General features: G+C 41.2%; 1 protein-coding gene across 1 annotated transcript in view; it reads right to left on the reverse strand.

Annotated features, from left to right (window-relative positions):
* Positions 1 to 6,202: 6,202 nt before the first annotated feature.
* The window catches only part of LOC138333972 (large ribosomal subunit protein uL24m-like), a 28,251-nt gene continuing 7,506 nt past the window's right edge, over positions 6,203 to 26,947 (reverse strand). Inside the window, exons 2-4 of the mRNA XM_069282695.1 lie at positions 20,622 to 20,717; positions 13,268 to 13,375; positions 6,203 to 6,567 (exon numbers count right to left, since the gene is read on the reverse strand). Of these exons, the coding sequence (XP_069138796.1) occupies positions 6,310 to 6,567; positions 13,268 to 13,375; positions 20,622 to 20,717 (462 nt within the window). The 3' untranslated portion in view covers positions 6,203 to 6,309. The remainder of the gene's footprint in view (positions 6,568 to 13,267; positions 13,376 to 20,621; positions 20,718 to 26,947) is intronic.

The raw sequence follows: 26,947 nt of genomic DNA on the forward strand, positions 1-26,947 counted from the left end.
ACCCCGCCCCTCAAGCCCCCAGGGGGGTCAGCCCTATCATTTGCACAATTTTGAATCCCCACCCTATACGGATGCTACCATTGCATTATGGGTGCTATACCCTTCTTAGTTTCAGAGAAGAAGTCCTTTATATGGAAATAGCCGAATTGGCCCCTTTTGCCCCGCCCCTCAGGCCCCCGGGAGGTCAGCCCCATCATTTGTACAATTTTGAATCCCCACCCTATAAGGATGCTACATTGCATTATGGGTGCTATCCCATGCTTGGTTTCAGAGAAGAAGTCGTTTATATGGAAATAGCCGAATTGGCCCCTTTTGCCCCGCCCCTCAGGCCCCCCGGGGTCAGCCCCATCATTTGTACAATTTTGAATCCCCACCCTATAAGGATGCTACATTGCATTATGGGTGCTATCCCATGCTTGGTTTCAGAGAAGAAGTCGTTTTATATGGAAATAGCCAAATTGACCCCTTTTGACCCCCGCCCCTCAGGCCCCCCGGGGTCAGCCCCATCATTTGTACAATTTTGAATCCCCACCCTATAACGATACTACCATTGCATTATGAGTGCTATCTCTTGCTTAGTTTCAGAGAAGAAGTCGTTTTTGTGGAAATAGCCAAATTGACCCCATTTGACCCCGCCCCTCAGGCCCCCAGGGGGGTCAGCCCCATCATTTGTACAATTTTGAATCCCCACCCTATAAGGATGCTACCATTGCATTATGAGTGCTATCCCATGCTTGGTTTCAGAAAAGAAGTCGTTTATATGGAAAATAGCCAAATTGACCCCTTTTGGCCCCGCCCCCTCAGGCCCCCGGGGTATCAGCCCAATCATTTTTGTACAATTTTCAGTGAGTAGCCCATAAGGATGCTACCAGTCAAATTTTGTTGAAATCAGACCAGTGGTTATGGAGAAGAAGTCGATTGTTGACGGACGACGGACGCCGGACGCCGGACGCCGGATGACGGACAACGGACGCTTCGGTATCCCATAAGCTCACCTCGGTCCTTCGGACCAGGTGAGCTAATAATATGATAAACGTATGAACATGTATTTAAATATAATTTTACTAGTTCATGTACATGTACGTTTTGCGAGGCATCATGCATTCACTTAATATTAAAAAATAATTTCCTTTTATAATAGCTAGGTTTCTATAATAGTACAAAATCAAACTTATTATCGAAAAATTGGATCAAGACAGGACACCGAGGACATACTTACATTGTACATGCATGTATATCATATTATGTAAGTCATGATTCAGCGAACAACCATGTTTTCCAGCTGTGAGTCTTCACACTCTGTATTTTACCTATCTTAATCCCCTACACTCATCGTCTCCTGCCGGGGTGGCGGTCGGTGTAAACACCTGAGTTGAAACACTAGCTAAAACTAATCCCGTACACTTGTGTGACACTCATAACTCTGAGAGTGGATGAGAATGAATCCACCTGACGTGTACTGTGATATGGAATACAATGCTGATGCCATCTTGAAGCTAAGCATTTTGATTTAGAAAATATATATCTCCTTATATGACAAAGAACATACAGTGACCAAATAAATGCTCCCCTCCCCTCTTCTCTCACTACAACATACTGTGGCCAAATAATGCCCCCCTCCCTCTTCTCTCACTACAACAATACTGTGGCCAAATAATGCTCCTCCCTCTTCTTCTCACTTCAATCATACTGTGGTCAAATAATGCTCCTCCCCTCTTCTCTCACTACAACATTACTGTGGTCAAATAAAGCCCCCTCCCCCTCTCTCTACTCACTACAACATACTGTGGCCAAATAAAGTCCCCTTCCCTCTTCTCTCACTACACACATACTGTGACCAAATAATGCCCCCCTCCCCTCTTCGCTCACTGCAACATACTGTGGCCAAATAAAGTCCCTTTCCCTCTTCTCTCACTTCAACATACTGTGGCCAAATAATGCCCCCCCCCCTCTTCTCTCACTACAACATACTGTTGGCCAAATAATGCCCCCTCCCCTCTTCTCTCACTGCAACATACTGTGGCCAAATAAAGTCCCCTCCCCTCTTCTCTCACTACAAGATACTGTGGCAAAATAATGCCCCCTCCCCTATTCTCTCACTTCAACATACTGTGACCAAATAATGCTCCCTCCCCTCTTCTCTCACTACAACATACTGTGGTCAAATAATGCCCCCTCCCCTCTTTCTCTCACTTCAACATACTGTGACAAATAATGCTCCCTCCCTCTTCTCTCACTACAACATACTGTGTGGCCAAATAATGCTCCCTCCCCTCTTCTCTCACTACAACATACTGTGGCCAAATAATGCCCCCTCCCATCTTCTCTCACTACAACATACTGTGACCAAATAATGCTCCCCTCCCTCTTCTCTCACTATAAGATACTGTGGCCAAATAATGTCCCCCTCCCCTCTTCTCTCACTACAAGATACTGTGGCCAAATAAAGTCCCCCTCCCCTCTTCTCTCACTACAACATACTGTGACCAAATAATGCCCCTCCCCTCTTCTCTCACTACAACATACTGTGACCAAATAAAGCCCCCTCCCATCTTCTCTCACTACAACATACTGTGACCAAATAATGCCCCCTCCCCTCTTCTCTCACTACAAGATACTGTGGCCAAATAAAGTCCCCTCCCCTCTTCTCTCACTACAACATACTGTGACCAAATAATGCCCCCTCCCCTCTTCTCTCACTACAACATACTGTGACCAAATAAAGCCCCCTCCCATCTTCTCTCACAACAACAACTTACTGTGACCAAATAATGCCCCCTCCCATCTTCTCTCACTACAAGATACTGTGACCAAATAAAGCCCCCCCTCCCATCTTCCCTTACTTCTACATTCTGTGACCAAATAATGCCCCCTCCCCTCTTCTCTCACTATAAGATACTGTGGCCAAATAATGTCCCCTCCCCTCTTCTCTCACTACAAGATACTGTGGCCAAATAAAGTCCCCTCTCTCCCCTCTTCTCTCACTACAGCATACTGTGACCAAATAATGCCCCCTCCCCTCTCTCACACTACAACATACTGTGGCCAAATGTCCCCTCCCTCTTCTCTCACTACAACATTGGCCAAATACTGTGTGCCAAATAATGCCCCCCTCCCCTCTTCTCTCACTACAACATACTGTGGCCAAATAATGCCCCTCCCCTCTTCTCTCACTACAAGATACTGTGGCCAAATAATGTCCCCTCCCCTCTTCTCTCACTACAACATACTGTGACCAAATAATGTCCCCTCCCCTCTTCTCTCACTACAACATACTGTGACCAAATAATGCCCCCTCCCCTCTTCTCTCACTACAACATACGTGTGCCAATTGAATGCCCACTCACCAAGTTCCCCTCTCTCACTACAACATACTGTGACCAAAATGACCAATTACTGTGCAAATAATGCCCCCTCCCCTCTTCTCTCACTACAACATACTGTGACCAAATAATGCTCCCTCCCCTCTTCTCTCACTACAACATACTGTGACCAAATAATGCCCCTCCCCTCTTCTCTCACTACAACATACTGTGACCAAATAATGCTCCCTCCCCTCTTCTCTCACTACAACATACTGTGCCAAATAATGCCCCCTCCCTCTTCTCTCACTACAACATACTGTGGCCAAATAATGCCTCTCCCCTCTTCTCTCACTACAACATACTGTGACCAAATAATGCCCCCTCCCCTCTTCTCTCACTACAACATACTGTGACCAAATAATGCTCCCTCCCCTCTTCTCTCACTACAACATACTGTGCCAAATAAGCCCCTCCCTCTTCTCTTACTGTGGCCAAATAATGCCCTCTCCCCTCTTCTCTCACTACAACATACAGTGACCAAATAATGTTCCCTCCCCTCTTCTCTCACTACAACATACTGTGGTCAAATAATGCCCCCTCCCCTCTTCTCTCACTACAACATACTGTGGCCAAATAAAGTCCCCTCCCTCTTCTCTCACTACAACATACTGTGACCAAATAATGCTCCCTCCCCTCTTCTCTCACTACAACATACTGTGGCCAAATAAAGTCCCCTTCCCTCTTCTCTCACTACAACATACTGTGACCAAATAATGCTCCCTCCCCTCTTCTCTACTACAACATACTGTGGCCAAATAAAGCCCCCTCCCCTCTTCTCTCACTACAACATACTGTGGCCAAATAATGGCCCCCTCCCTCTTCTCTCACTACAACATACTGTGGCCAAATAATGCCCCCTCCCCTCTTCTCTCACTACAACATACTGTGACCAAATAATGCCCCCTCCCCTCTTCTCTCACTACAACATACTGTGGCCAAATAATGCTCCCCTCCCCTCTTCTCTCACTACAACATACTGTGACCAAATAATGCCCCCTCCCCTCTTCTCTCACTACAACATACTGTGGCCAAATAAAGTCCCCTTCCCTCTTCTCTCACTACAACATACTGTGACCAAATAATGCCCCCTCCCCTCTTCGCTCACTACAACATACTGTGACCAAATAAAGTCCCCTTCCCTCTTCTCTCACTACAACATACTGTGACCAAATAATGCCCCCTCCCCTCTTCTCTCACTACAACATACTGTGGCCAAATAAAAGTCCCCCCTCCCCTCTTCTCTCACTACAACATACTGTGGCCAAATAATGCTCCCTCCCCTCTTTCTCTCACTACAACATACTGTGACCAAATAATGCTCCCTCCCCTCTTCTCTCACTACAACACACTGTGACCAAATAATGCTCCCTCCCCTCTTCTCTCACTACAACATACTGTGGCCAAATAATGCCCCTCCCCTCTTCTCTCACTACAACATACTGTCTCCTCTTCTCTCCTACAACATACTGTGCCAAATAATGCTCCCTCCCCTCTTCTCTCACTACAACATACTGTGACCAAATAATCCCTCCCCTCTTCTCTCACTACAACATACTGTGACCAAATAATGCCCCCTCCCCTCTTCTCTCACTACAACATACTGTGGCCAAATAATGCTCCCTCCCCTCTTCTCTCACTACAACATACTGTGGCCAAATAATGCTCCCTCCCCTCTTCTCTCACTACAACATACTGTGACCAAATAATGCTCCCTCCCCTCTTCTCTCACTACAACATACTGTGGCCAAATAATGCTCCCTCCCCCTCTTCTCTCACTATAAGATACTGTGGCCAAATAAAGCCCCCCTCCCCTCTTCTCTCACTACAACATACTGTGGCCAAATAATGCCCCTCCCTCCCCTCTTCTCTCACTACAACATACTGTGGCCAAATAATGCCCCCTCCCCTCTTCTCTCACTACAACATACTGTGGCCAAATAATGCTCCCTCCCCTCTTCTCTCACTACAACATACTGTGGCCAAATAATGCTCCCTCCCCTCTTCTCTCACTACAACATACTGTGGCCAAATAATGCTCCCTCCCCTCTTCTCTCACTACAACATACTGTGGCCAAATAATGCCCCCTCCCCTCTTCTCTCACTACAACATACTGTGGCCAAATAATGCTCCCTCCCCTCTTCTCTCACTACAACATACTGTGACCAAATAATGCCCCCTCCCCTCTTCTCTCACTACAACATACTGTGACCAAATAATGCTCCCTCCCCTCTTCTCTCACTACAACATACTGTGACCAAATAATGCTCCCTCCTCTCTTCTCTCACTACAACATACTGTGACCAAATAATGCCCCCTCCCCTCTTCTCTCACTACAACATACTGTGACCAAATAATGCTCCCTCCCCTCTTCTCTCACTACAACATACTGTGACCAAATAATGCCCCCTCCCCTCTTCTCTCACTACAACATACTGTGACCAAATAATGCTCCCTCCCCTCTTCTCTCACTACAACATACTGTGACCAAATAATGCTCCCTCCCCTCTTCCCTCCATGATTTCTCATGGTATTTATATCGTTGTCACTTTAGAACAGTCATAACAAACTAAAATGTTATGACTGGCCAGTTTTCAATACATCAACTATGCAGTCATATCATAAACAAGCACTTTTCCAATTTTCATTGTCCTAAGTGTCATTGGTGCCTATTCAGACAAGTACATTATTAACCAACAATTCAAAAACAGATAAAGGAAGGCATAGAAAGATTTACAAGCCTCTGTCTTTATAATAGATTTCAAACAGCATTCAACAATATCAATAGTATTAAAATTTCCTACTTCATTATTTAGTACCAAGTTTCTTTCAATTTGAAAAAGAAAATATAATAATGTGAACAAATACTAATCTTAGGACAATGAAAGTCCAAAGCAAAATTCATTTTCAGCCGATAACCATTATAATGTCAAAGCAATTCCTATGTCATTGATGTATAGGAAATGGTAAATTGTATCGACACAACATCTCTGATATAGAAATCACTATATAGTGTAGGTTAACACATGTCCCTTCATACCTATCATTGAATGACTTACTTTTATATGTACTTTTGGAGCCAGTGTCAAGTGCTATTTTATCTTCTACATCCTGTGGAATGGGAATGATGCGCCCTGTTCGTTTGGACACTCTCACCTTTTCACCATCCTCTGTGTAACGCCACTCAAACTCTGTTGGCTTCCTGAAGATATCATTAAATACTTTTAATAAATTATTAGGGACAAGCACTGAATTAATTATTCAGACAAAAGTATTTACATATGTTGACGTTATGAATAGAGCTACACTGTACTTGTCAGCTCTACAGTCAAACCTGTGTAATGAGACACCCCAAGGGACAGACAAAAATGTGTCTTATTAGACAGGTGTCTTAATATACAGGTTACCAAAGGGTCGCAACACAACAATATGCACTTTTGAATTTTGAAACATGATATCTGGACTTAGATGAATAAGTTAAACATGTTTCCAAAATTAGGAATAATTTACTTAATTTTCATTAAGGCTGAAGCACTTAATTAATAAAATAGATTCAAACCTGTTTCAGTAGTAGTCAAAATCATAATCTCAGTGAGATATTCAAAGTAAATTTTTTTGAAACCTCATTTTTATAACATGTTAACCTTTGGTGACCAAAAAGAGGTAGATTTTTGACTCAAAAGCGGTAGTATAGCATGCGGCATTTTTTCGCGGCGTCAGAGATATATAAATATCAATAATACGCAAAATAATTACAAAAACATATCTTGTTATCAAATTGTGTTTTAACTTTGATTATCACCATAGGCCTTGGTGGCTCATTTTGCATTTTTTTTAATGTTAATTGAGGCTTACATAACATTTAGAAGATGAAAAATGCCAATTAATATATTGTATACTTTAATTCAATGCTATTTATCACCTTTTTTAAATATGCATTTTGTCTACTGATTTTTTTTTGATTTTTTTTTCACTTTTTTGTAATACATACTGGACTCATTTTATTTTGATTTATGCAAGAAAAAATACAAATATTTGTTTCTAAAATTTACACCAATATAATTCTAGAGAAATAATCCCCCTGCAAAAAATTTTTTTTTTTTGTAAAATCCTGAACATTTATACGAATCCGGCTCCTCTATTAGAATCATCCCATTCCAAAATGGCGGCCAATACAATTGCAAAGTTTATGACTTTCAGCAGACACTTGGGGTATACGCCTATTTAACATTAACAAGAGGCCCAGAGGGCCTGTATCGCTCACCTGGTTTGTAATGCCAAATAATATTCTGAATACAGGTTCATTGATTCTTTTCTGAAGGAATTATAATATTAACCTCTAAATCCCATATTGGGCCCCGCCCCACCTGCCCCCGGGGGTCAGAGCCAGAATTTATACAAGTTCTGTTCCCCTTCTCCCAAGGATGTTTGTGGCCAAATTTGGTTACATTCCATTCAGGACTCTGTGACTAGTAGCGATTTAAAGGATTTACCTCTATTTCCCCTATTGGGCCCCGCCCCTCCTGCCCCCGGGGGACCAGAGCCAAAATTCATACAAGTTCTGTTCACCTTCCCCCAAGGATTTTCGTGGCCAAATTTGGTTACATTCCATGCAGAACTCTATGACTAGTAGCGATTTAAAGGATTTACCTCTATTTCCCCTATTGGGCCCCGCCCCTCCTGCCCCCGGGGGACCAGAGCCAAAATTTATACAAGTTCTGTTCCTCTTCCCCCAAGGATGTTTGTGGCCAAATTTGGTTACATTCCATTCAGAACTCTATGACTAGTAGCGATTTAAAGGATTTACCTCTAATTCCCCTATTGGGCCCCGCCCCTCCTGCCCCCGAGGGGTCAGAGCCAAAATTTATACAAGTTCTGTTTCCCTTCCCCCAAGGATGTTTGTGGCCAAATTTGGTTACATTCCATTCAGAACTCTGTGACTAGTAGCGATTTAAAGGATTTACCTCTATTTCCCCTATTGGGCCCTGCCCCTCCTGCCCCCGAGGGACCAGAGCCAAAATTTATACAAGTTCTGTTCCCCCTCCCCCAAGGATGTTTGTGGCCAAATTTGGTTACATTCCATGCAGAACTCTAGGACAAGTAGCGATTTATAGGATTTACCTCTATTTCCCCTATTGGGCCCCGCCCCTCCTGCCCCCGGGGGGTCAGAGCCAAAATTTATACAAGTTCTGTTCCCCCTCCCTAAGGATGTTTGTGGCCAAATTTGGTTACAATCCATGCAGAACTCTAGGACAAGTAGCGATTTATAGGATTTACCTCTATTTCCCACATTGGGCCCCACCCTCCCTCCTACCCCCAGGGGGTCAGAGCCAAAATTTATACAAGTTCTGCTCCCCCTCCCCCAAGGATGTTTGTGGCCAAATTTGGTTACAATCCATGCAGAACTCTAGGACAAGTAGCGATTTATAGGATTTACCTCTATTTCCCATATTGGGCCCCGCCCCTCCTGCCCCCGGGGGGTCAGAGCCAAAATTTATACAAGTTCTGCTCCCCCTCCCCCAAGGATGTTTGTGGCCAAATTTGGTTACAATCCATGCAGAACTCTATGACTAGTAGCGATTAAAAGGAAATGTTGACGGACAGACAGACGGACGGACGGACGGACGACAGACGCCGCGCCATGACATAAGCTCACTGGCCCTTCGGGCCAGGTGAGCTAAAAACGTGAGTAAATCATTTCAATTATAATTAGTGTTTGTTTTTGAAATGATGCTAACTAGTTTTAGGCACAAAATTTATTGAAAGGTCAGATGATTGTTTACTTTAATTTTAGGCCTACGTAATACACGTCGTGAATGTTACACTCAGACATGTGAAATAAGTGACACCACCAAGCCAAGGTGGAACTTGCCCCAGGCAGCTAATTAACACCAGTGGGTGTTGGTCAGGGAGTGTTCACACCTTCTTTGTTTACTTAATTATCAATCCAGTCCCCCTAATCTGTCTGGTATGCATTTTGAAGCCGCCATGTCAGCCCCAACCGTCTTTAAAAATTTCAGAAATCGGAAGAAAAAAAATAAGAAATTGTTTTGCAGAAATCGGAATATTTGGATATTAAAGCGGTAGGCGGAATATCAGACTCAAAAGCGGTAGACTTCCGCCTGAATCGGTAGGGTTAACATGTCTGGGTAACAGTCATCGATTATCAAAATCCAAGATGGCGTCTTGTTAGCCATCTTGTTCACCGATCGGTCCGAAAATGCAATATGCACAACTAGACCACTAGGGAAACCTGCACATGAAATTTGAGACCGACCCGTTCAGTACTTTCTGAGAAATAGTGGTAACAAACTTCAACTATCAAAATCCAAGATGCCGGCCTGTCGGCCATCTTAATCACCGATCGGTCCCAAAATGCAATATGCACAACTAGGTCCCAAGGGGAACCAACATATGAAATTTGAGAATGATCCCTTCAGTACTCTCTGAGAAATAGCGATAACAAACTTAAACTATCAAAGTCCAAGATGCCGGCCTGGCAGTAATCTTGTTGACCGATCGGTTCCAAAATGCAATATGCACAACTAGGGCCTTAGGGAAATATACATGTGAAATTTGAAAAAGATCGCTACAGTACTTTCTGAGTAATAGTGATAACAAACTTTGACCACCAAGATCCAAGATGGCTGCCTGGTGGCCATCTTGTTCACCGATCGGTCTTAAAATACAATATGCCCAACAAGGGCCCTAGAAAAATCTAGATATGAAATTTGAGAATGATCTCTTCAGTACTTTCTAAGAAATAGCGATAACAAGAATTGTAAACAGACAGACGGACCACGGACAAAAAGCGATTTGAATAAGATGGTGGAGTTAAAAAATTTCAATTGTGTTTGGAAAAATAATCCCCTTCCTATTTTTTAAAACATGATTATAAGTGAAATCCTGATATTGTATACCAATCTGGATCCACATTATTCATGTTGAAGCTGTCCAAGAAAATTACTCATTATGGCATGATAATCACTATAGTAGATAAACTTTTTGTGAGTTTGATTCCTACAGTGTCTATGAATGTGACATTCTATGAGCATTTCTTTATTGTTCACATACAAATACAGTTGTTGGTATTAACTTGAATGTCTTTTTATGTTATGGAGATAATATAACACAAAAATTTGAGTGTATTCTAAAAAAAGGGCTTTAAATGATGGAAGTACATTCAGAGTTTTGTGTTATATCTTCATAACATAAACAAGAGGCCCAGAGGTCCTGTATCACTCACCTGGTTTGTAATGCCAAGTAATGTTCTAAATACAGGTTCATTGTTTCTTTTCTGAAGGAATTAGAATATTTACCTCTAATTCACCTACTGGGCCCTACCCATCCTACCCCCGGGGGGTCAGAGCCAACATTTATAGAAGTTCTGTTCCCCTTCCCCCATGGATGTTTGTGGCCAAATTTGGTCACAATCCATGCAGAACTCTAGGACAAGTAGCGATTTATAGGATTTACCTCTATTTCCCCTATTGGGCTCCACCCCTCTTGCCCCCGGGGGGTCAGAGCCAACATTTATAGAAGTTCTGTTCCCCTTCCCCCAAGGATGTTTGTGGCCAAATTTGGTCACAATCCATGCAGAACTCTAGGACAAGTAGCGATTTATAGGATTTACCTCTATTTCCCCTATTGGGCCCCGCCCCTCCTGCCCCCGGGGGGTCAGAGCTATACAAGTTCTGTTCCCCTTCCCCCAAGGATGTTTGTGGCCAAATTTGGTTACAATCCATGCAGAACTCTAGGACAAGTAGCGATTTATAGGATTTACCTCTATTTCCCCTATTGGGCCCCGCCCCTCCTGCCCCCGGGGGGGTCAGAGCCAAACTTTATTCAAGTTCTTTTCCCTATCCCCAAGGATGTTTGTGGCCAAATTTGGTCACAATCCATGCAGAACTCTAGGACAAGTAGCGATTTATAGGATTTACCTCTATTTCCCATATTGGGCCCCCGCCCCTCCTGCCCCCAGGGGGTCAGAGCCAAACTTTATTCAAGTTCTGTTCCCCTTCCCCCAAGGATGTTTGTGGCCAAATTTGGTTACAATCCATGCAGAACTCTAGGACAAGTAGCGATTTATAGGATTTACCTCTATTTCCCATATTGAGCCCCCGCCCCTCATGCCCCCGGGGGTCAGAGCCAAACTTTATACAAGTTCTGTTCCCCTACCCCAAGGATGTTTGTGGCCAAATTTGGTTACAATCCATGCAGAACTCTAGGACAAGTAGCGATTTATAGGATTTACCTCTATTTCCCCTATTGGGCCCCGCCCCTCCTGCCCTCGGGGGGTCAGAGCCAAACTTTATACAAGTTCTGTTCCCCTTCTCCCAAAGATGTTTGTGGCCAAATTTTGGTCACAATCCATGCAGAACTCTAGGACAAGTAGCGGTTTATAGGATTTACCTCTATTTCCCCGATTGGGCCCCCGCCCCTCCTGCCCCCTGGGGGGTCAGAGCCAAACTTTATACAAGTTCTGTTCCCCTTCCCCCAAGGATGTTTGTGGCCAAATTTGGTTACAATCCATGCAGAACTCTAGGACAAGTAGCGATTTATAGGATTTACCTCTATTTCCCCTATTGGGCCCGCCCCTCATGCCCCAGGGGTCAGAGCCTAAACTTTATACAAGTTCTTTTCCCCTACCCCCAAGGATGTTTGTGGCCAAATTTGCCAGAAATCGGAAGAAAAAAAATAAGAAATTGTTTTGCAGAAATCGGAATATTTGGATATTAAAGCGGTAGGCGGAATATCAGACTCAAAAGCGGTAGACTTCCGCCTGAATCGGTAGGGTTAACATGTCTGGGTAACAGTATCATCGATTATCAAAATCCAAGATGGCGTCTTGTTGGCCATCTTGTTCACCCGATCGGTCCGAAAATGCAATATGCACAACTAGACCACTAGGGAAACCTGCACATGAAATTTGAGACCGACCCTTTCAGTACTTTCTGAGAAAATAGTGGTAACAAACTTCAACTATCAAAATCCAAGATGCCGGCCTGTCGGCCATCTTAATCACCGATCGGATCCAAAATGCAATATGCACAACTAGGTCCCAAGGGGAACCAACATATGAAATTTGAGAATGATCCCTTCAGAACTCTCTGATGATTAACGAATATAGCAAATTTAAAGGAAATGTTGGCAGTGAATCTTGTTGACCGACGATCGGGTTCCAAAATGCAATCGTGCACAACTAGGGGCTTAAGGGAATATACATTTGACATTTGAGAAAGATCGCTACAGTGCTTTTCTGAGTAATAGTGATAACAAACTTTGACCACCAAGATCCAAGATGGCTGCCTGGTGGCCATCTTGTTCACCGATTGGTCTTAAAATACAATATGCCCAACAAGGGCCCTAGAAAAATCTAGATATGAAATTTGAGAATGATCTCTTCAGTACTTTCTAAGAAATAGCGATAACAAGAATTGTAAACACACAGACGGACCACGGACAAAAAGCGATTTGAATAAGATGGTGGAGTTAAAAAATTTTAATTGTGTTTGAAAAATAATCCCCTTCCTATTTTTTAAAACATGATTATTAGTGAAATCCTGATATTGTATACCAATCTGGATCCACATTATTCATGTTGAAGCTGTCCAAGAAAATTACTCATTATGGCATGATAATCACTATAGTAGATAAACTTTTTGTGAGTTTGATTCCTACAGTGTCTATGAATGTGACATTCTATGAGCATTTCTTTATTGTTCACATACAAATACAGTTGTTGTATTAACTTGAATGTCTTTTTATGTTATGGAGATAATATATAATTCACAAAAATTTGAGTGTATTCTAAAAAAAAAAAGGCTTTTAAATGATGGAAGTACATTCAGAGTTTTGTGTGTATTCAAAGTTGAATTATATTACTAAACTTCATAAAACATAAATCTGAAGGATCAACTAAGGCAATTTCTGTTGTGACCAGTAGTGGTTTCTCTTTAGCTTCACATCTTCCAGGGTCTGTAGGCGATTTTCCTGGCATATATTTGTACTCCTGTACCAAAAACATAACTATTTTATAAGATAATTCATTTCACCAATTTCTCTATAACCTATAGCTGTACATACTCCTATTATGGAAAAAAACATATAAGATAGATCAAACTTACCAGGTGTAAGTCCTGTATAAAGCACCAGTTTCTTTCCTTGACAATGTGTGACACACGTGTACCAAACTTACCAGGTGTAAGCCCTGTACAAAGCACCAGTTTCTTTCCTTGACAATGTGTGACACACACATGTACCAAACTTACCAGGTGTAAGCCCTGTACAAAGCACCACTTGTGACAAATGTGTACCACTTACCAGGGTGGTAAGTCCTGTATAAAGCACCAGTTTCTTTCCTTGACAATGTGTACCAAACTTACCAGGTGTAAGTCCTGTACAAAGCACCAGTTTCTTTCCTTGACAATGTCTGACACACATGTACCAAACTCACCAGGTGTAAGCCCTGTACAAAGCACCAGTTTCTTTCCTTGACAATGTGTACCAAACTTACCAGGTGTAAGCTCTGTACAAAGCACCAGTTTCTTTCCTTGACAATGTCTGACACACATGTACCAAACTTACACCAGGTGTAAGCCCTGTACAAAGCACCAGTTTTCTTTCCTTGACAATGTGTGACCAACACACATGTGTAAGTCACTGTACAAAGCACCAGTTAAAGTCCTTTGACACACAAGCACCAAACTTTCTTTCCTTGAGCAATTTGTATGATACCAAACTTACCAGGTGTAAGCCCTGTACAAAGCACCAGTTTCTTTCCTTGACAATGTGTGACACACACATGTACCAAACTTACCAGGTGTAAGCCCTGTACAAAGCACCAGTTTCTTTCCTTGACAATGTGTGACACACGTGTACCAAACTTACCAGGTGTAAGCCCTGTACAAAGCACCAGTTTCTTTCCTTGACAATGTGTGACACACACAAACTCACCAGGTGTAAGCCCTGTACAAAGCACCAGTTTCTTTCCTTGACAATGTGTGACACACGTGTACCAAACTTACCAGGTGTAAGCCCTGTACAAAGCACCAGTTTCTTTCCTTGACAATGTGTACCAAACTTACCAGGTGTAAGCCCTGTACAAAGCACCAGTTTCTTTCCTTGACAATGTCTGACACACGTGTACCAAACTTACCAGGTGTAAGTCCTGTACAAAGCACCAGTTTCTTTCCTTGACAATGTATGACAAACTTACCAGGTGTAAGTCCTGTATACAGCACCAGTTTCTTTCCTTGACAATGTCTGACACTGACAACATGTGTGTACCAAACTTACCAGGTGTAAGTCCTGTACAAAGCACCAGTTTCTTTCCTTGACAATGTGTGACACACACATGTACCAAACTTACCAGGTGTAAGTCCTGTACAAAGCACCAGTTTCTTTCCTTGACAATGTCAATGTGTGACACACACATGTACCAAACTTAACCAGGTTGTAACGTCCTGTACAAGAGCACCAGTTTCTTTCCTTGACAATGTCGTGATAATACACACATGTACCGAACTTACCAGGTAAAAGCCCTAAACAAAGCTACCAGTTTCTTTCCTTGAGATTGTGTTGACCAAAATTTCCAGGTTTTAGCCCCTGTATACAGCACCAGTTCCTTTCCATTGACAATGTGTGACACACATGTGTACCAAACTCTCACCAGGGTTGTAAGCCCTGTACAATAGCACCAGTTTCTTTTCCTTCACAATATGTTGACAACTTTTCAGGTGTAGTCCTGTATAAAGCTTACCAGTTGCTTTCCTTGGACAATGTGTGACACACACATGTACCTACACACATTCACCAGGTGTAAGCCCCGTACAAAGGCACCAGTTTCTTGTCCTTGACAATGTGTGGACAAACGTGATACCAAACTTACCAGGTGTTAAGTCCCTGTACAAAGCACCAGTTTCTTTTCCTTAACAATGTGTGACACACAACATGACCAAACTTACCAGGTGTAAAGTCCCTGTACAAAGCACCAGTTTTCTTTCCTTGACAATGTGTGACACACACATGTACCAAACTTACCAGGTGTAAGTCCTGTACAAAGCACCAGTTTCTTTCCTTGACAATGTGTGACACACACATGTACCAAACTCACCAGGTGTAAGCCCTGTACAAAGCACCAGTTTCTTTCCTTGACAATGTGTGACACACACATGTACCAAACTCACCAGGTGTAAGCCCTGTACAAAGCACCAGTTTCTTTCCTTGACAATGTGTGACTCACACATGTACCAAACTCACCAGGTGTAAGTCCTGTATAAAGCACCAGTTTCTTTCCTTGAGAAATGTGTGACAAACTTACCAGGTGTAAGTCCTATACAGCACCAGGTACAAAGCACCAGTTTCTTTCCTTGACAATGTGTGACACACACATGTACCAAACTTACCAGGTGTAAGTCCTGTACAAAGCACCAGTTTCTTTCCTTGACAATGTGTGACACACACATGTACCAAACTTACCAGGTGTAAGTCCTGTATAAAGCACCAGTTTCTTTCCTTGACAATGTGTGACACACACATGTACCAAACTACCAGGTGTAAGCCCTGTACAAAGCACCAGTTTCTTTCCTTGACAATGTGTGACACACACATGTACCAAACTCACCAGGTGTAAGCCCTGTACAAAGCACCAGTTTCTTTCCTTGACAATGTGTGACACACACATGTACCAAACTTACCAGGTGTAAGCCCTGTACAAAGCACCAGTTTCTTTCCTTGACAATGTGTGACACACACATGTACCAAACTCACCAGGTGTAAGTCCCTGTACAAAGCACCAGTTTCTTTCCTTGACAATGTGTGACACACACATGTACCAAACTTACCAGGTGTAAGTCCTGTACAAAGCACCAGTTTCTTTCCTTGACAATGTGTGACACACACATGTACCAAACTTACCAGGTGTAAGTCCTGTACAAAGCACCAGTTTCTTTCCTTGACAATGTGTGACACACACATGTACCAAACTTACCAGGTGTAAGCCCTGTACAAAGCACCAGTTTCTTTCCTTGACAATGTGTGACACACACATGTACCAAACTTACCAGGTGTAAGCCCTGTACAAAGCACCAGTTTCTTTCCTTGACAATGTGTGACACACACATGTACCAAACTCACCAGGTGTAAGCCCTGTACAAATTAGCACCAGTTTCTTTCCTTGACAATGTGTGACACACACATGTACCAAACTCACCAGGTGTAAGCCCTGTACAAAGCACCAGTTTCTTTCCTTGACAATGTGTGACACACACATGTACCAAACTCACCAGGTGTAAGCCCTGTACAAAGCACCAGTTTCTTTCCTTGACAATGTGTGACACACTTACATTACAGTGTAAGCCTGTAAAATCAAGTTTTTTCTCACCAGGTGTAAGTCCTGTACAAAGCACCAGTTTCTTTCCTTGACAATGTCCTGACACACATGTACCAAACTCACCAGGTGTAAGCCCTGTACAAAGCACCAGTTTCTTTCCTTGACAATGTGTGACACACACATGTACCAAACTTACCAGGTGTAAGTCCTGTACAAAGCACCAGTTTCTTTCCTTGACAATGTGTGACACACAACATGTACCACAAACTTACCAGGTGTAAGCCCTGTACAAAGCACCAGTTTCTTTCCTTGACAATGTGTGACACACACATGTACCAAACTTACCAGGTGTAAGTCCTGTACAAAGCACCAGTTTCTTTCCTTGACAATGTGTGACACACACATGTACCAAACTTACCAGGTGTAAGTCCTGTATACAGCACCAGTTTCTTTCCTTGACAATGTGTGACACACACATGTACCAAACTCACCAGGTGTAAGCCCTGTACAAAGCACCAGTTTCTTTCCTTGACAATGTGTGACACACACATGTACCAAACTTACCAGGTGTAAGCCCTGTACAAAGCACCAGTTTCTTTCCTTGACAATGTGTGACACACACATGTACCAAACTCACCAGGTGTAAGCCCTGTACAAAGCACCAGTTTCTTTCCTTGACAATGTGTGACACACACATGTACCAAACTTACCAGGTGTAAGCCCTGTACAAAGCACCAGTTTCTTTCCTTGACAATGTGTGACACACACATGTACCAAACTCACCAGGTGTAAGCCCTGTACAAAGCACCAGTTTCTTTCCTTGACAATGTGTGACACACACATGTACCAAACTTACCAGGTGTAAGTCCTGTACAAAGCACCAGTTTCTTTCCTTGACAATGTGTGACAAACTTACCAGGTGTAAGCCCTGTACAAAGCACCAGTTTCTTTCCTTGACAATGTGTGACACACACATGTACCAAACTTACCAGGTGTAAGTCCTGTACAAAGCACCAGTTTCTTTCCTTGACAATGTGTGACACACACATGTACCAAACTTACCAGGTGTAAGCCCTGTACAAAGCACCAGTTTCTTTCCTTGACAATGTGTGACAAACTTACCAGGTGTAAGTCCTGTACAAAGCACCAGTTTCTTTCCTTGACAATGTCTGACACACATGTACCAAACTTACCAGGTGTAAGTCCTGTACAAAGCACCAGTTTCTTTCCTTGACAATGTGTGACACACACATGTACCAAACTTACCAGGTGTAAGTCCTGTACAAAGCACCAGTTTCTTTCCTTGACAATGTGTGACACACACGTGTACCAAACTTACCAGGTGTAAGTCCTGTACAAAGCACCAGTTTCTTTCCTTGACAATGTGTGACACACACTGTGTACCAAACTTACCAGGTGTAAGCCCTGTACAAAGCACCAGTTTCTTTCCTTGACAATGTGTGACACACACATGTACCAAACTTACCAGGTGTAAGTCCTGTACAAAGCACCAGTTTCTTTCCTTGACAATGTGTGACACACACACATGTACCAAACTTACCAGGTGTAAGTCCTGTACAAAGCACCAGTTTCTTTCCTTGACAATGTGTGACACACACATGTACCAAACTCACCAGGTGTAAGTCCTGTACAAAGCACCAGTTTCTTTCCTTGACAATGTGTGACTCACACATGTACCAAACTCACCAGGTGTAAGTCCTGTACAAAGCACCAGTTTCTTTCCTTGACAATGTGTGACACACACATGTACCAAACTCACCAGGTGTAAGCCCTGTACAAAGCACCAGTTTCTTTCCTTGACAATGTGTGACACACACATGTACCAAACTCACCAGGTGTAAGCCCTGTACAAAAGCACCAGTTTCTTTCCTTGACAATGTGTGACTCACACATGTACCAAACTCACCAGGTGTAAGCCCTGTACAAAGCACCAGTTTCTTTCCTTGACAATGTGTGACACACACATGTACCAAACTCACCAGGTGTAAGCCCTGTACAAAGCACCAGTTTCTTTCCTTGACAATGTGTGACACACACATGTACCAAACTCACCAGGTGTAAGCCCTGTACAAAGCACCAGTTTCTTTCCTTGACAATGTGTGACACACACATGTACCAAACTTACCAGGTGTAAGCCCTGTACAAAGCACCAGTTTCTTTCCTTGACAATGTGTGACACACATGTACCAAACTTACCAGGTGTAAGCCCTGTACAAAGCACCAGTTTCTTTCCTTGACAATGTGTGACACACACATGTACCAAACTTACCAGGTGTAAGCCCTGTACAAAGCACCAGTTTCTTTCCTTGACAATGTGTGACAAACTTACCAGGTGTAAGTCCTGTACAAAGCACCAGTTTCTTTCCTTGACAATGTGTGACACACACATGTACCAAACTTACCAGGTGTAAGTCCTGTATAAAGCACCAGTTTCTTTCCTTGACAATGTGTGACACACACATGTACCAAACTCACCAGGTGTAAGCCCTGTACAAAGCACCAGTTTCTTTCCTTGACAATGTGTGACACACACATGTACCAAACTTACCAGGTGTAAGCCCTGTACAAAGCACCAGTTTCTTTCCTTGACAATGTGTGACAAACTTACCAGGTGTAAGCCCTGTACAAAGCACCAGTTTCTTTCCTTGACAATGTGTGACACACACATGTACCAAACTTACCAGGTGTAAGCCCTGTACAAAGCACCAGTTTCTTTCCTTGACAATGTGTGACACACACATGTACCAAACTCACCAGGTGTAAGCCCTGTACAAAGCACCAGTTTCTTTCCTTGACAATGTCTGACACACATGTACCAAACTCACCAGGTGTAAGCCCTGTACAAAGCACCAGTTTCTTTCCTTGACAATGTCTGACACACGTGTACCAAACTTACCAGGTGTAAGCCCTGTACAAAGCACCAGTTTCTTTCCTTGACAATGTGTGACACAACTGTGTACCAAACTTACCAGGTGTAAGCCCTGTACAAAGCACCAGTTTCTTTCCTTGACAATTTATGACAAACTTACCAGGTGTAAGTCCTGTATAAAGCACCAGTTTCTTTCCTTGACAATGTGTGACACACATGTACCAAACTTACCAGGTGTAAGCCCTGTACAAAGCACCAGTTTCTTTCCTTGACAATGTGTGACACACATGTACCAAACTTACCAGGTGTAAGCCCTGTACAAAGCACCAGTTTCTTTCCTTGACAATGTGTGACACACACATGTACCAAACTTACCAGGTGTAAGCCCTGTACAAAGCACCAGTTTCTTTCCTTGACAATGTGTGACTCACACATGTACCAAACTTACCAGGTGTAAGTCCTGTACAAAGCACCAGTTTCTTTCCTTGACAATGTGTGACTCACACATGTACCAAACTCACCAGGTGTAAGCCCTGTACAAAGCACCAGTTTCTTTCCTTGACAATGTGTGACACACACATGTACCAAACTCACCAGGTGTAAGCCCTGTACAAAGCACCAGTTTCTTTCCTTGACAATGTGTGACTCACACATGTACCAAACTCACCAGGTGTAAGTCCTGTATACAGCACCAGTTTCTTTCCTTGACAATGTGTGACTCACACATGTACCAAACTCACCAGGTGTAAGCCCTGTACAAAGCACCAGTTTCTTTCCTTGACAATGTGTGACACACACATGTACCAAACTCATTAGATACCAGCCCTGTACAAAGCACCAGTTTCTTTCCTTGACAATGTGTGACACACACATGTACCAAACTCATTAGGCGTACTAAGCCCTGTACAAAGCACCAGTTTCTTTCCTTGACAATGTGTGACTCACACATGTACCAAACTCACCAGGTGTAAGCCCTGTACAAAGCACCAGTTTCTTTCCTTGACAATGTGTGACACACACATGTACCAAACTCACCAGGTGTAAGCCCTGTACAAAGCACCAGTTTCTTTCCTTGACAATGCGTGATATATGTCCTTGCTTCCCTTTGTCAGCACCAACTAGAACCTGTACCTGTTATTAGGCCAAATGAATATAATATTTGTATAAGTTATTGTTAAATTGGAAAGTGACAACATATCATAAGGGAGCAAGAAATGAACAGCAAGATATTACATGTAGTAAAACTGAACATCCTAGAAGGAGCTTTCTCCTAGACAGCAAGATAATACATGTAGTAAAACTGAACACTCTAGGAGGAGTTTTCTCCTAGACAGCAAGATATTACATGTAGTAAAACTGAACACCCTAGAAGGAGGTTTCTCCCAGACAGCAAGATATTACATGTAGTAAAACTGAACACCCTAGAAGGAGCTTTCTCCCAGACAGCAAGATATTACATGTAGTAAAACTGAACACCCTAGAAGGAGCTTTCTCCCAGACAGCAAGATATTACATGTAGTAAAACTGAACATCCTAGAAGGAGTTTTCTCCCAGACAGCAAGATAATACATGTAGTAAAACTGAACACCCTAGAAGGAGTTTTCTCCCAGACAGCAAGATAATACATATAGTAAAACTGAACACCCTAGAAGGAGTTTTCTCCCAGACAGCAAGATAATACATGTAGTAAAACTGAACACCCTAGAAGGAGCTTTCTCCTAGACAGCAAGATATTACATATAGTAAAACTGAACACCCTAGAAGGAGCTTTCTCGCAGACATCAAGATAATACATGTAGTAAAACTGAACATCCTAGAAGGAGCTTTCTCCCAGACAGCAAGATAATACATGTAGTAAAACTGAACATCCTAGGAGGAACTTTCTCCCAGACAGCAAGATAATACATGTAGTAAAACTGAACACCCTAGAAGGAGCTTTCTCCCAGACAGCAAGATAATACATGTAGTAAAACTGAACACCCTAGAAGGAGCTTTCTCCCAGACAGCAAGATAATACATGTAGTAAAACTGAACATCCTAGAAGGAGCTTTCTCCTAGACAGCAAGATAATACATGTAGTAAAACTGAACACCCTAGAAGGAGCTTTCTCCCAGACAGCAAGATATTACATGTAGTAAAACTGAACATCCTAGAAGGAGCTTTCTCCTAGACAGCAAGATAATACATGTAGTAAAACTGAACACTCTAGGAGGAGTTTTCTCCTTGAAAGCAAGATATTACATGTAGTAAAACTGAACACCCTAGAAGGAGCTTTCTCCCAGACAGCAAGATATTACATGTAGTAAAACTGAACACCCTAGAAGGAGCTTTCTCCCAGACAGCAAGATATTACATGTAGTAAAACTGAACATCCTAGAAGGAGTTTTCTCCCAGACAGCAAGATAATACATGTAGTAAAACTGAACACCCTAGAAGGAGTTTTCTCCCAGACAGCAAGATAATACATGTAGTAAAACTGAACACCCTAGAAGGAGTTTTCTCCCAGACAGCAAGATATTACATATAGTAAAACTGAACACCCTAGAAGGAGCTTTCTCGCAGACATCAAGATAATACATGTAGTAAAACTGAACACCCTAGAAGGAGTTTTCTCCCAGACAGCAAGATATTACATATAGTAAAACTGAACACTCTAGAAGGAGCTTTCTCGCAGACATCAAGATAATACATGTAGTAAAACTGAACATCCTAAAAGGAGTTTCCTCCCAGACATCAAGATAATACATGTAGTAAAACTGAACATCCTAGGAGGAGCTTTCTCCCAGACATCAAGATAATACATGTACAATGGTAGCCCTATTCTGTTAATTTTCGTTCTCAAACTGTTATTTTAACTATATTTGTTATTACTTAAATATTTACGTTGGTTATATCTGTTTTATTGTTATTATTCAAATTTTAGTTATTTTTTACTAATAGCATGTGATTATTTTCTAGCACACGTTATATGTTTGCTACTGAGTTATCTTTATCTTTGCATACGTTAGTCTTTTATAAATGATGTTAGATTCAGTGGCTGATGTTATTTTTTTTTGTGTATGGTTATTATTTTAATTTCCCTTGTTATTGCTAGCATATTATGTGATTTTTATGTGGAACTTTGTTAGCATCAACAGAACATGTGATTATTTATGTGACCATGTTACGATTAAGTTGAAAACGTTATTTTCCCCTGAAAGCGTTATTTTTTCCATGCAAATATCACTTCTCCATTGTTCTCAGTGACCCCCTACGGTGACAGCGCAGTGAGCTGGCGGGCAAGCTTCGCTAGTGTGTTGATCACCGACCCATGACGAGAGCACGGCTCGCAATATAAGTCGACTATATGCTACCGCATCGCATGTGCTGTGCGATCTGTGCAACACAACATGGAATACATGTATATAGTTTTCAGTTACTATATTTACCAAGTTTGCATTCATTGTTTAAATTCATTGAAAATTCCTTTCCATTTCTTTGTCGTCTTTGTAATGATTTACGTATACATAAGGGTTTGTGTTGGATTCGGTCATAACTTCACTACTAGTATACTGATGTTATAATTTGACACGTACCTGTTCCTTTGTGATTGGTTTGACGTCACAAATGGCGTAAAACAATGCTGTTATATTTCACCGACAATTTTTACGATTTATATAAACGACCTGGCTGTCAAAATAACCTTCAATGTCTCTATTTTATTTTACGCAAATGGTATTGCACGAGACTTCATTATAAGCTATGACAACTATTGCTTATCTAACTTTCATTTTATTTGTGGTTATCTGATAATCGACATTACCGACAAATACAAATATCTTGGATTATGATTCACCGAATTTATGAATATGGAAATGCCCGCACGAGAACTAGCAAAATCTACCCTCGTCCCAATATTTTAAATATTCTATTCATAAAAGCGTTCCTTTATTTCCTCGGTTCCGGTACAAATAAATCCAATGTCGTCACAAGAGGTGATCTAGGATGGAGATTTTGTAATGTGAAACAAAAAAGAGAGGTGTGTAGGCTGTGGCTGACGACTCAAAAAATCATCAGTGGTAAAAAGGGAAATGGAGAAGCTGGGAATGTCGGGTAGACAACTTACTTACCGAATGATCGCTGATCGACTTCTATGTACATATTTCTAATGTTAAACAGTGCATTCTTAAAGCCTGGTATATATTTACCCAGGAAGATACAGCCGACTGATATCGACGACTATAGAATGACATTGGCCAAATAAATGGAAATAAATATATAACGTAACTTACATTAAGAATGAACCATAAACAAATCTTAGCAAAATTTCGTTGTGGTAACCTAAGCTAAAAGTCGAAACATTTAATTACAGGATCATTTGTGTACTCTATATATGCTCATCTAAATAGTGTTGAGGATGAAACTCACTTGATCTCATGTACAGTTTTAATTTATTTACCTGTCTCAGTGTGGCAGTGATTTTTTTCTTCAAATTAGTGTCTCGTAAGCCAGTTTGACTGGATATCATTATCATAGGTTCTAGATTTGAAATAGTTTTTACTTTGATATAAACTCTCTTTTGTTTTTATGTGATATTGAGATGTGATACTCAAATAAAGTAAATAGCATTGTATTGTATACCATGTAACACCGAAGTTTCGTCATCGCAGATCCTGGTGAGTAAGTTTAAGATATGCAAATGATTCAGGTAATAGTTACATTTCATCATATTTAGCAACACTTTATAGTATTTTAGGATTCTCGATACTGTACGCAATGTGTCCCGGTTGACATTCTCTACGATCCGTATATATCAATCTAAATAACTAATCAAATACATATATACCTTACACATGTATTATAGTTCTGTAGAAAATTTCACTTCAATTCGACACTTTACGTTGCAGTTTAATGTAGTTAATGCGGACTTAGAATTTAAAAATACAACATTAAAACTGAACGATTTCGCCATATTAATCGTACAATGTACGTGTAACCTGAAACATATATACAAACATGTATGTATGTATGTTTCTGGTGTTACAACCACTTGAGATATTTGCTGTAATTATTAATATGATCTATGGACAGGTCTGCACTACATACGGCTGCGATCATTTCAACTTTGCAGTTGATCAGATCGTTTTTGAAACAAAAAGCAAAACAAAACATACATCAATACGACTACATAGAGAACCTGTGCGATATTGGGTGACTGAATAAATAATATAAACTTTGTACATTTGAATTCAAAAATTCTTATTTTCTAGCTTTACTTTTTTCGCACAGCAATCAATTTACCGTGTACACGTAATCTACCGCTCCGATGCTGCATTTTGTTAAAATGGAGGAAATAAAGAGAATAATGTACAAAATTTACTTCACCTTCCTGGGTGTAATTACGTAACATAGCCTTCACGCCTGTATACCGCCCCAGGGGATGGCATACGACAACACGGATGTGTATTTCACGGTCGGTTGATCAGACATCATGGTTGCACGGTGAACCGAATCATTTGTTTATCGTCAATTTACCTGTGTGACTCGTACCCGTAAACGAAGTCATATTACTTGTGAAGGTACATTAACCTGAGACATAGATAAAAGTTCAATAGTAGCGTATGTTAGATATAAACTGTAGTACCTCTGGTATTCATATCAATCAATCAGAATCAAAAAAGTTAATTTATTTCATATACGTAGTCCTTCCTAAACCAGACATCAATCTGTCATGATGTGCAAGTCTGGTGTCAGGGCCAGAGTATATCGGGCTAACCTGGTAAAAATAGCGAATGTTTTCAGTTTTCATAATTTTGATGAAATCATGATCATACATACAACTGCACTTTGATTTTGTACTAGAATATCAATGAGTGTAATCAAGGATTTATACATAATATATACGTCCTTGGTGTAATCAAGGATATATTCGCGGTCTAATAAAACTGAATGTAAAATGTAAAAAATGGGTTTTGTCTTTAATCTAGATATATTTCCAATACTTGGATTAAAATTATTGATAAAACCAAGGACGTATATGAATCACTTATAAATCCTTGATAAAACTTTGATAATATTGATAATAGAACACGGCTTATCTCATTATAGAATGGAGAGTTTCCAAATCATATTGATTTCATTGAAAATATATCTTTTAACGTAGACTGTCCATTCTGTGATGTCATGCGTTTGTTATGTTGCTACTAGATCCCGGTAAACATACTTATTTCTCCGTACCCCACTTCTGACACAGGGATCTGATCATTAGTTACAGATTGTATAATCATGGACCCACAAGAGTGCCATGAGACCATCAAAACACTGTAGAAATCATACTATACATGATACCTTATATGAGTAGAAAGGCCACTCTGGTGGGTCCATGATTACATAATCTGTGAACAATTCGCAGATCCCTCTGCTTCTGACATCGGTATTGGAGCAACTATTTCGTCTGGAAGCTTTTATAACCAAGTATCAAATTGACGTGTACCTATCTAAAGGTGTTAGTATTTAGTAATATATCTATAGCTCTCGATTTCTTTAGCAAGGGCTTTAATTGCTTGAACGTTTATAAAGTTCTTTTGTCTTTGAACACAAAATATATAATTATGTGTTATGATCATACTAATTTGACATTCACTTTTATGTAATCAGAAAAGATGTCTCAAAACAAAATTCTCACCATTATTGTCCAATTTTAATGGCGACATTATTTATATACGGGACACCTTTGTGCGAATATTACGCAACTGTTTTTTTAATCAAGAGTATATAAGTGATACGCCATCTACGTCCTTGTTTAAACATAGTTTTCGGAGATGGCTTTATGCTGGCATTTTAAGAAAGTTTCCGATTTTATTTCTTCATTTAAAAAACGCATGGTAGTTATTTCAAGTAGTGCAGCAAATCTATGAAATAGTTTTAAACTATAAAATACGTTTTTAGCTGTATTCGCATTCACTGAAAGTTACATATCACACTTGCTCTGGTTTTACAAAGCATATATTGAATCGGTTATTCACGGTACTTTTATTATTTATCTACCTTGCATTTGGCTCATACATTGTATACTTTATTATAGTTTTAATTAAAATTAATGTAGGTATTAAATCATTAATACAGTATTAATAAGATGGGATGTGGAAGATGGGATGTGGAAACCTAATTAGTTTTGCGGTCCCACTATCTTACATGTTCTGATTGACCAGGGGTCACTTTCATCCTCTGTCAGCTAGTGGCTTTGTGCTTGGTATGCCAGACTAGGGGCAATGGGTCCTTTGGGCCCCCTTTGCTTGCCAATGTGTCACCTTGCTTCCTCTGACAGCTGTTGGCTACATGACTTAGTACAGCATGTGGGGTTAGGGCCTGAGACCCTTATG

Source organism: Argopecten irradians, chromosome 10 (assembly GCF_041381155.1).
Source record: "Argopecten irradians isolate NY chromosome 10, Ai_NY, whole genome shotgun sequence".
Lineage (NCBI taxonomy): Eukaryota > Metazoa > Mollusca > Bivalvia > Pectinida > Pectinidae > Argopecten > Argopecten irradians.